The sequence below is a fragment of the Camelina sativa genome, chromosome 9 (assembly GCF_000633955.1).
Source record: "Camelina sativa cultivar DH55 chromosome 9, Cs, whole genome shotgun sequence".
Lineage (NCBI taxonomy): Eukaryota > Viridiplantae > Streptophyta > Magnoliopsida > Brassicales > Brassicaceae > Camelina > Camelina sativa.
This window is the reverse complement of record NC_025693.1, coordinates 14,701,853-14,713,743: the sequence shown is the minus strand read 5'-3', so window position 1 is coordinate 14,713,743 and position 11,891 is coordinate 14,701,853. Positions and strand designations below refer to the sequence as shown.

At 43.3% G+C, this 11,891-nt stretch overlaps 1 protein-coding gene across 1 annotated transcript; it reads right to left on the bottom strand.

Annotated features, from left to right (window-relative positions):
- Positions 524–4,818, bottom strand: LOC104715287 (putative F-box/kelch-repeat protein At5g03000). The gene is made up of 4 exons (XM_019229957.1): positions 4,608–4,818; positions 4,429–4,517; positions 867–1,678; positions 524–761 (listed from the first exon to the last, which is right to left on the bottom strand). The coding sequence occupies exons 1-4, from the start codon at positions 4,816–4,818 to the stop codon at positions 524–526; spliced, it is 1,350 nt and encodes a 449-aa protein (XP_019085502.1).

The following is an 11,891-nucleotide window of genomic DNA, read 5'->3' as shown; positions in this document are numbered from 1 at the left end:
TTATAATATTAATATTTAGATCACTGCAAAATTATAATGTTATGGTAATATATAAAAAATTGATAAATAATACCTATGCAAAATTATAATATGATGGTAATTTTAGAAAATATTGATGTTTTATAGATTATGTTAAGAGTGGACAAACTAACACATAATGTCCATGTTCAACCACATTTTATTTTATATGTAATCAGTGTTCTTTTTCCCAATATAAAAAATGTTTGTACGTCTTGATTATGCATTAAAACATGAAGAGCTCTATATTTTCTAGGATACAGACTAAATATTTTAAAATAATCTTTCATATTAATTTTTTTTTCAATTTAATGCTTAACTAATCAATAGTTATTCAAAAACAAAACAAATAACAAACATAAGATAAATATCGAAACACAAAATATAAAATTTTAAATATTTTAATAAATTTAAATATGTTAAAATTATTATAAAGTTTACTTCTGGTATTGTATAACAAATAAAAATATTTGCATAGAAATTAGAAAAGTAAAACATCTAGTAGCTAGTATGGACTGTGCATGGAATATCTCACACCAAATTCTAACTGCTCTCTCAATCCATCTATGATTCTAAAAACCCTTACATCAATGTGAGATAATCTCAGAAAGAAACCGGTACGAGGGTCACATCCCTCAAAGGTAAACACTTTCTTAGTCCATTCAACGGATCCCCAAAGCTCTTTTAAACCGCGTCTCTCGAACAAAACCTCGGCACACCAAACCTCCGTTTTACATTCCTTACGACAACAGTGATCTGGAGAGCGAACCGTCACCCACTTCCACCACACTGTCATACTTTTTCTACTGCTGGACTTTCCCACAGAATTAATATCATTAAAAAAATATGTATAATCAGAGAGTTCCTCAAGTCCTTCAACACATCTCCATATTGAATCTTGCTTTGGATCATTCCAAAAAAGATTATGATGGGAAATTGACATTAGACGTAACCCGTTATCTACCAAGCAAATCTTCGTATCCAAGTTAAGCTTCAAACCATCCCTCGCATAAACCTTTCCACCCATCACCAATTTGCCTGGCACCACATTCATTTGAGCGGTGAGGTTTAGTGTTGTGGGCAATAATGGCTCCCAAGTTTGGGTCTTTGGATCATAAACCTCTCCCCAACCCTCGATATTGTCTAAACTAGAGCCTCCAATCACGTAGATCTTACCATCGATCACATCAGCAGCTGCAGCTTCTCGAGGTAGACGCATGTTTGGTAATATACGCCATTGACGAGATCGACCATCAAAACTCAACACTCTATTGCTTTTATGTCCATTAACGAGGCCTCCGATTATATAAATCTCCGAACCGATTGAAACAACACTCGAGGATTTGGGAAGTTGGTGAGGAAACGAAGGGACAGGTTTCAGTTTCTGTTGTTTGGGGATTCGGGAAACTTTGAACCAGCTAGGGTTAGGGTTTTTCTTATTCAGGTCTAAGCAAACGTAGAGGTAATCTTCTGTTATTCCGTTGCGTGATCGTGTGGCCTCGAGCTCAGGGGAAGCAATGAGAGATCGGAAATACTTGGAGACTAAGCATAGAGTTGGACGACAGTATCTTGGGACACGAGCCAAACAATGGAAAACGATCTCCTCCGGTAACGAAGAAAAGGACGTCGGAGAAGATGTTTTCTTCATCTCTTTCGTCGTCTATGTCTTTTCGTCGTCTATGGCTGGGAGCTAGTTTTTAATTTTAACGAATACTACCTAAAATTGAACTTATATTTGTAGCATATGCTACGGCCTAAGCTAATGAAGCATTTATAAAGAAAAGTTTTGGAAATTTTCTGATATTTCTTATGATACATTAGGGGATTTCTCTTTCTTATTAATTAGGATAATGAGATAATTTTAAAGATTATCGTCATAAAAAAATTAATTATTTTAAAAATATATAAGAGAAACTTGATAATTTAATTCTTGATATTGAGAATGAGAAGCTTTTAATTACTTGCCGGACACGTCCTTTATTTTCTATTTTCTATAGGTTTAGTCTTAGATTAGAACTTAATATCCTTTTGCCTTTAGGTGTTCGATCCCTACATATATAAAGAGACTCTGTTACTTTCTAATTTTGTTATATTCTTTGAAAGTATGCACAATAAATCCATGAAGAAAGAAGGCAATCTAGCACGAGAAGATGGCACAAACCCCACACCGGGAGATTTAAGTTCTGACTCTTACAGCCTTTATTTCAAGGGTTTAATATTGGAGGAGGCAACGGGGTTTGGGGTTGTAATTTGGAAAGAAGAGAATGGTAGTTGGGTTTTTCACATGAATAGATCACTTGATGACTCTTTCATTACAGTTTTGGAGGCTGAGCTCATAGCATTGAAGCGAGGTCTAACCGAAGCTGTCAGTTTGCGGATCAATCATATCTCAATTTGCTGCCGTGACTATCGGGTTTTTGAATTTGTAAGTTTCTCTTTTCTTTTTTTCCCTTGTTTTTTTTTGGGTAGTTATTTAATAAATTTGTGTGAAGGGTTTTTGTCGATGGTTTTGTGTGTTACATAGTTACTGAGTTTGTTATTTTTTAAAAAGGTCTTAAAATTACTCACATTTGGGTGTTTATTGTGTTAATTTTGTTTGACATTACTTGGGCCCAAATATCTCTATAGGCATTTAAATCTTGGGGTCTATTGTGTGAAAATTGGAAGTTAGTTGATTTGAGAATGTAGTACTCCTTTTTTTAAAGTGGCACGTGTCTTGTAACTGGGTGTTTTCTTCTTTCCCGTATATCTCTTGGTGAACGGAAAGGTGACAATCAATCTTTCGATCTACGGGACATTAGAAGGCTTGTAGCTGTTATTTTTGACGGTCGTATTTTGTTTTCAATCATCCATTGTATCGAAACAGAACACTGAAATTTTTCTCGCGGATATGCCGCACTACGCGCAGATTAATTTGAAAAATTTCATCGTCTAGGGGATATGCCGCGCTACGCGCGGATTAATTTTTAAATTTATAAGACAATGCTAAAGTGTTAATAGATTTTTCTGTAGCTATCTTGTTTTTTAGATTTTTTTGAACAATATCAAATGTACTTTGAATATTTTCTTTTACTTTTGTTAATGATCTTACTTAGCTGAGTTTCTGAATTGTTAATCTTGATGTCTATATTTATTCTAGATGTTAGTAAGAAAATATTCTTTATAAGCTTATGTACAGAGTGAAGATATTTTTTTCATGATAAGAAATGGCAGCAAATTCATGTTATGAATGAACTAAAAGTATAAGTAACATGCATCATTATGATGAAAATTTTAAGTATGAAATCTTAACTTTGTACAATAAAACTATTATTTGTCGACCTGAAATGCGTGTTTGTTACTTGTCAATCATTTCCATCAAAGTAAAAGTTGATTTGATTTTGTATCTAGAACTGGTAGAGCACACAAAAGATTAAGCGGCAGAATTCATGCTAATCACTTAAGCTTTTCCACTTACTATATGCAATGGATTATGGACACATAGACACTCATATACATACCCATTTACATTATTTGTATTGGAGGTGCAACAATCTAAGCGAAAACATAACTTTGGCCTCTCTTTAACTGGTTTTTCCGACCAAACTACAAACAGAACTTATCAAAACAATGTTCTTTACATAAACGATGCTCACACAAAAAATACCAGACCAATTTCTGCTAACAACACTTTCATTCTCTCCACTCTTGCACTAACTCACCACCTCCCTCACATTCTTCATCTCTTTATGTGACAAACAAATTGATCATCATCAGCTTAGACTTCATGGTGTTGTATTTCCTCCTGTCAATGCATGTTCAATGGATGATACTTTGGGATTCTTCAGAAATATGTATAGTGAGGATATACTATGTTCAATGTAGTACATATTTATGTTCTAATCATGCAATAGCAGGAAGTTTATAAAATATCTAATATACAAAACTGTAAGTTCTATACCTTTGACAAAAATAAAAATTTAAAACTGATCAGATTTGTATTTAATTGCCATGCCAGTCTTACAAATTATATCAGAGTATTGAATAAGAGAATGTCTATTAGACTAACCTTAATTTGAGGCAGTTACGTTGTTGACGTTGTTGTGGAAGCTTAGCATTTATAAATTTCAAACTCTTTCGCAGTGCCGTTTCTTTTTCTTAACTTCCTAAAATGAAACACGCAAACGAAAGTACATAAAATAATCAAATCATGATATGTAGTTCAATTATTTTAACCCCATATATCAATGAAGCACATTATTAATAAGAGAACCTATGAACAGTTAAATAAACACAAAAAATGGTTTGACCAACGAAGGAAAAAATGTTTGATCGGCATAGGAAAAGCCCAACAAAATCACTCTTCCTGATGTAAGTCGTACCTATGATTTTAGCAATTGGAGGCGTCTTGTTAGAATTCTTACTTCTAACCTCTCTTAGGTTAGATGTCTTGCTCTCCCTATCTCTCAGATTTGGTTTGTTTGTTAGAGATGAGACAAGAAGCGGTTTTACTCCAAAGACTACATTGTTAAACTTGGATCAATGTTCTCTTACAATCATACATCTCTTTTATACTAATGCAATAATCTTAACCTAATTACTATACTAACCAACCAAACCCACATATGTTATTGGGCTTGTTTCACTTGAGGCCCAATGGCCTTCTTCTTCTTTCTTCTTCTGTCCTCCTTCAACGCTTCTGCTTTCTTCTTCTTCGATGCTTACGCATTCTTTGCTCTTCATCATCCTCTTACTGAAGCTTCTTCTTCTTGTAGGATTTAATCTATGATTCACAATTCCAACACTCCCTCTTGAATCCATAGATTTAAATCCCCAATTTCAATTTAGGGATTTCAATCCCAATGCTCCCTCTTCTTGTCAATTCGCCTCTTCCCTCGGAAAAATTCTGTTAGCTTTGTTAATGTCGTGTTTTTCCATTTAGCTCAGAATCTTCACACATCAATCTTCTTCCTCTTGATTTTCCAGCGTGAAGTTCTTTTCATCTCCCTCTTGAATCCATCTCCCTCTTGCTTCAATTCTTCTCAATCGATCCTTGCTTTTCTGCAGGTGCTTGGGAGTAAAATCTCTGATGCTTCACGTCCGTCTCTTCCCGTGAGTCGACCCATCACAATCTAGATTCTTCCTCATGGAGACTCTATGCTCTCCACAGTCCGCAGACAGATAACTCCTTCCCTCTCCCTTGTTTCTTTTCTAGCTTTAGCTTCTTGTCCGACATCACCATTTTTCATGGTTCCTCTTTCACAATGTCAGCATAGCTCATTACCAAACTAGTTCTTCTCCCTCTTGACCTGAATCTCCATTGATCCAGATTTTCTCTTGCGAATTTCTTTGCCACTTCTTGACAGATTTCACAATCTCTTATGTGCTGCTCCCTCTTGGTGAATTTCTGTTTATCACACAACAACAATTTACTTACCTCTTCAAGGCTTTAATCTTGTTGCTTCTGCTACTCTTTCACCGTTTATTCTCTCTCGGCTGTTGTTGCCAATCTCTGAAATTGGTTTTCTTTGTTCTTTGGGCTCTTGGGTTTTCTTCACACTCCCGCCAGCCTTCTCCAAGCCTCCTCTGTGAGTTCCTTTCTCACGTCTCTGCTAGTTGCTTCAACCAGCTTCAGCTNTGATGTGATCGCAGGACGTGACCTCAGCCAAGAAAACCAAGACACGCCGGACGCGACCGAGACGCCTGACCAAGACGCATCGGACGCGACCAGGGCAACCTCTTCAGACGTGGCCAAGGCTCCAACGATCCTTCCCGGAGCCACCACACGTTCCAAGAGCTCAGCAAAGGCGGCCAAACAGCGGCTCAACCTATTTGTCCGAACCTACGTCCGACACCAGCCACCCAACGAAGACTCCGAAGGCTCAGTCCGCTTAGTCTTCACTCTTACCCAAGAGTGAAGACGGTCAAGTCGTTAAGCGAGGAAGTGTACTCTTTTTCCTCACTCCGGGTTTGTCCCAATGGGTTTACCGGAGGAGGTTTTAACGAGGCATGGAGCTAAACGCAAAACGCCTAAAGGCTAAGTTGCTTCACGCGCAAGGCCAAGGCGGTTATCTCTCTTTCCCTCTTATTTTTGGTTTAATTTTGAACTTGAGAATATTCTCTTTTGATCCTATGTTTGTGAACGTTGGAGAGTGTTTGTGGCTAAGCGTGTTAGTCAAAAGGCGGCGATGTGTTCTCTTGTAAAGGGGACACGTCAAAAGGACGATGTGCGGATCAAGATGAATCCGCGTGTCCTTAAGCTACTATCTAGACCTAGCTATTTAAACCCTCCTTAAGCCCTTGTTCCTCCTTAGACTTGTATGAAAATAAAACTTTTCCTCAAGAGAGATTCTTGAAACTTGTCTCATTCTTCTCTTTCTTCAATCCGGGATTGAACCTTGAGAAAACCCTAACAAGCCTCGAACCGGGTTCGACCTTGTTGGAGACCGTATCAAGAGGAGAGCCAAACCTCTTGTGTCGTCACTCAATCCATCCGTATTTCCCCTCGAAGATGTCTACCCGCTCGTTCCGCATCCGTACTGTCCGATTGATCCATTCGTGGCTCCTCGTCGTATCTCCCGAACGGCTCGTTTGAATTCCTTCAAACTCCGTTTCCCTCGTTTGATTCTCTCCTAGATCCGAAGCCTAGAACCTCAGCCGAGAAAAGCTTCACCGACTGAAAGTTGACCGAGAGCCCAAGCCGCGTCCATACCGCAACCATACCGTGACCGTGTCCTCGGGTCACATCAGCTTGGTATCAGAGCTTCAAAGCTCCTACGAGGTTGTTTCTTTCCAGAACTCTCTGTTCCTTTTAAGTTTCAATCTTTGAGTTTAAAGCTTGCATCTTTTAGCTCCATAAGACTCGTTTGTTCTTTTTGGTTTATTTTGGTGCATGTTTAGGATTGTCTTTCGTTCGCTTAGGTTGTTAGAATTCGCATTTGTTCTTCGTGTTCATATCTCTGTTCCTTGGTGTTCTTGCGAGTTCACTTTTGGATCCATAAAGCTAGTTACGCGTTTGATTTTTGTGTTTCCGGTCTTAGGCATAAAGCAATTCTTGTCGCGTAGCACTTTACTTTTGCTTTATTTGTTTTAGTCATAGGATTGCATGTGTCATAGCTATCCTCAAACCTTGTTAGTGAAACGAATCTTTGTGTGGTCCTCTTGAGCGTGTGAGACTCACGTGTGGTATTCTTTTGCGAGGTTAAAATTCAAACTTATACCGCGGAGCCACGCCACATCACCAACAACCAGTCCGTACGATGGCCGAAGAAGTTCCACCAGCGCCACCAGAGATTGGTGTCACCCTCGCCGCATTACGAACCGGCCTAGAGCAACTAGCTGATCGCCTCACGAGGATTGAACTTATGAATCCTCCTCGCAAAGATCCGTTACCTGCGAGTCGACCACGACGCGAGCCGGCAAGTGATCAGTCCGATGAGGACTTTGAACCGAGGCCTAGACGACGACACCGCTATGACGATCAGGACGGCGAAGGCCCGAGACGTTACGAGCCAAACCACAAGATGGTCCCCCCAACGTTTGCAGGCAAGTCGGACCCCGAGGCCTATCTTGAATGGGAAAGTCGCATGGACCACTTATACTCGTGCCATGCCTATCCGGAGCTACGAAAGGTCCAATATGCGGTGGCACAATTCACCGATCACGCCCTTACCTGGTGGGATCGACTGGAAGCTGAACAACGACGCAACCGCGACCGACCTATCACTGTTTGGGAGGTCTTGAAAGCAGAGATGCGAAGGCGCTACGTGCCTCCCTACTACCACCGCGAGCTCCAGAAGAAGTTTCGGCGACTAACGCAAGGCGCACGGAACGTGGAGGAGTATTACGAAGAATTTGAACACTTGCGCAACCGGTTACAAGTTGATGACTCCGAAGAATCACTCATGGCCCAGTTCTTGGACGGCTTGCAAGAACGCATTGCACGCAAGGTCGAGCGCCAACCCTATCAAACCTTTGAGGAGTTATTGCATCTCTCGGTGCAAATTGAGACTCAAATCAAGAAGAAGAGTGCCTCGGCGCCTCGTGGCCGAACTCAAGGAGCTACCAATTGGACTCCTAATGCGTCGCCATCAAACCGATTGCCGGAAAAACCAAAAGCGACCAGCGCAGACTCGAGATTCAAACCTAGGGAGCCGGTCACCAATGAGCGCCAAGATCCGCGACGCAACACCACCGACGTCCGGAGCCACGACATTGTATGCTTCAAGTGTCAAGGGAGAGGCCATTACGCTCGTGATTGTCCAAACGCACGGACGATGATACTGACCGAGGCTGGCGAGATCGAGTCCGACGATGAGGCCACCGAAGAGATTGTGCAAGGAGAAACCGAGCTGGAAGAAGCTGTTGCGGAACCCGAGGTCGGAGAACTGTTCATGATACGCTGCATTCTGAACGCCGGTGTAGCCACGGATGACGCCAACCAACGTGACAACATTTTCCACACGAGATGCACTGTAAGTGGTCGCGTTTGTGGCTTGATCATAGATGGAGGTTCTTGCACTAATGTGGCAAGTTCCAGTCTTGTCAAGAAACTTTCTCTTGAAACCACAAACCACCCTCGCCCTTATCGCTTGAGATGGTTAAATGATAAGACCGTGATCCAAGTAAAGGAACAAGTCACGGTCCCATTCAGTATCGGTCCGTATAAGGATCAAGTTCTTTGTGATGTGGTGCCTATGCAAGCTAGCCACCTCTTATTGGGGCGCCCATGGCAGTTTGATAAGCGCACCACACACTGCGGCCATACTAACCAATACTTTTTCGTTCATGACAACAAACGTATTTGCTTGAAACCCTTGAGCCCCACGCAAGTACATGAAATGCAAGACAAGTTGTCTAAAGACTCGAACGATAAAAAGAATTTCCTGATTCAATATGGTGATGTTAGAAAGTCCCTTAAGGACTCAGCCCAAGTGATTTTGATGTTGTTTCGAGATGCATTGCTTTCAGGTCTTGATGGTTCACTAGAAGCCTTACCGGAGGTCATACGCGGCGTCCTCAAGCGATTCGCCGATGTGTTCCCCGAAGAACTCCCCGAAGGCCTACCACCGATCAGAGGCATCGAACATCAGATCGATCTAGTCCCAGGAGCGCAGCTTCCCAACCGGCCAGCCTACCGTGTCAACCCCGAAGAGGCGAAGGAGCTTGAGCGACAAGTCAAAGAGCTCATGGCGCAAGGTTACGTCCGAGAGAGTTTGAGTCCGTGTGCTGTACCAGTGCTACTAGTCCCGAAGAAAGACGGATCATGGAGGATGTGCGTTGACTGTCGAGCCGTCAACAACATCACTATCAAATACCGCCACCCCATTCCACGCCTCGATGACATGCTAGACGAGCTTAGCGGCGCCAGTGTCTTCTCAAAGATCGATCTGAAGAGCGGCTACCATCAAGTTCGGATGAAGGAGGGTGACGAGTGGAAAACGGCCTTCAAGACAAAACAGGGTTTGTACGAATGGTTGGTAATGCCATTCGGTCTTTCTAACGCCCCCTCTACCTTTATGCGTCTTATGAACCATGTTTTGCGAACGTTTATCAATAAATTTGTAGTGGTTTATTTTGATGATATATTGGTATATAGCTCTAGCTTGACTGATCATGTTAAACACCTAGAGGCTGTCTTGTTTACCCTCCGCGAAGAGCAACTCTACGCAAACTTGAAAAAGTGCGTGTTTGCTGCTGATGAATTGGTCTTTTTAGGCTTTGTTGTGAGTTCGCAGGGCCTCAAGGTCGATGGAGAGAAGATACGCGCAATAGAGGAGTGGCCCACGCCAACGAGCATCACTCAAGTCCGGTCGTTCCACGGTCTAGCCAGCTTTTACCGGAGGTTTGTGCGAGACTTCAGTACGATCGCCGCGCCTCTCACGTCCGTGATCAAGAAGAATAGCGAGTTTCGATGGGGAGAGGAACAAGACAAGGCGTTCACCGAGCTCAAGAAACGCCTCACACAAGCACCCTTGCTTACATTACCCGATTTCAACAAAACTTTTGAGGTTGAGTGCGATGCGTCGGGAGTCGGAGTCGGAGCTGTCCTGACTCAAGGAGGCAAACCGGTGGCGTACTTTAGTGAGAAGCTTAGTGGAGCCACGCTTAATTACCCTACGTATGACAAGGAGTTATACGCCCTCGTTCGTGCCATGGAGGTTTGGCAACATTATTTATTGGCGAGAGAGTTTGTGATTCACACTGATCACGAAACTCTCAAGCACCTCCGCGGCCAGACCAACCTCAAGAGACGTCATGCGAAATGGTTGGAGTTCATTGAGTCGTTCCCATACGTTATTAAGTACAAGAAAGGCAAGGAGAACGTAGTCGCCGACGCCTTGTCGAGACGGCATGCACTAATCACCACAATGGACGCGCGAGTATTGGGTTTTGAAAGCATCAAAGATGCTTATGCTGGAGATGCTGAGTTTGGAGATTGCTTCCAGAACCATGGGAAAGGAATCTACACCGAGTTCTACATTCACGAGGGTTTCCTGTTCAGAGGTCGAAGGCTGTGTATACCAAATGGTTCTATCCGGGAGTTGCTAGTTCGTGAAGCCCATAGTGGAGGTTTAGCGGGTCATTTTGGCATCACCAAGACCTTGGCCGTGCTCAAGGAGCATTTTTACTGGCCAAAGATGCGAAGTATGGTAGAGAAGCACGTCGGCCGTTGCATAGTTTGTCGCACCTCCAAGTCGACAACTCACCCGCATGGCCTCTACATGCCTTTGCCCGTGTCCACCGCACCATGGATCGATCTCTCCATGGATTTCATCCTCGGCCTACCCTTCTTGGCGCATAAAGATAGTATCATGGTGGTTGTTGATAGGTTCTCGAAGATGGCTCACTTCATTCCATGCAATAAGAACAATGATGCTGTGCAATTGGCGAACTTGTTCTTTAGTCAGGTCGTAAGGCTTCATGGCGTTCCGCGCACCATCATATCCGATCGGGATCCCAAGTTCCTTGGTCACTTCTGGCGAACTATTTGGCGCAAACTCGGGACGAAGTTACTGTACTCCACCGCGGCTCACCCTCAGACCGACGGCCAAACGGAGGTCGTCAACAGATCAATAGGCGCCTTACTCCGCACAGCTATCGCCAGCAACAAAGGCTCCTGGCTCGAGTGCATTCCGATCATCGAGTTTGCATACAACCAAGCGGTGCATTCAGCTACGAAAAGGTCGCCATTCGAGGNCTCAGCTACGAAAAGGTCGCCATTCGAGGTCACATACGGATTCAAGCCTTTGACGCCCCTGGATCTCCTTCCTCTACCACCGAATGAAGCCGAGAATCAAGACGGAGTCGCACGAGCAGAAATGGTCAAGGCTTTGCACGAGGAGGTCCGAGCCAACATAGAGCGAAGGAACGAGCAGTATGCACGCTTCCTCAACCGAGGACGTAAACCGATGCTGTTCAAACCTGGTGATTGGGTCTGGTTACACTTAAGGCCGGAGAGGTTCCAGCAGAAACGCAAGGACAAGCTCAGCCCGAGAGGAGATGGCCCATTCCGAGTCGTCGAGAAGATCAACGATAACGCCTACCGACTTGAGCTTCCAGGTGAGTTTGGTACATCCACCTCATTCAATGTCACTGACCTTGTTCCGTTTGATGTAGGTGACGACGAAGATGTTTTGGGGACAAAACCTTTTCAAGGGGGAGGGAATGATGTGATCGCAGGACGCGACCTCAGCCAAGAAGACCAAGACACGCCGGACGCGACCGAGACGCCTGACCAAGACGCATCGGACGCGACCAGGGCAACCCCTTCAGACGCGGCCAAGGCTCCAACGATCCTTCCCGGAGCCACCACACGTTCCAAGAGCTCAGCAAAGGCGGCCAAACAGCGGCTCAACCTATTTGTCCGAACCTACGTCCGACACCAGCCACCC

What these genes read in the sequence shown, in the direction of transcription:
- LOC104715287 (XM_019229957.1), bottom strand. Translation starts at nt 4,818, where the DNA reads ATGGATTCAAGAGGGAGTGTTGGAATTGTGAATCATAGATTAAATCCT. An exon ending in AACATATGTGGGTTTGGTTG is followed by an intron (nt 4,518 to 4,607) that starts GTTAGTATAGTA and finishes TTAACAATGTAG; the next exon opens with TCTTTGGAGTAAAACCGCTT. An exon ending in AGACATCTAACCTAAGAGAG is followed by an intron (nt 1,679 to 4,428) that starts GTTAGAAGTAAG and finishes GAAAAGACATAG; the next exon opens with ACGACGAAAGAGATGAAGAA.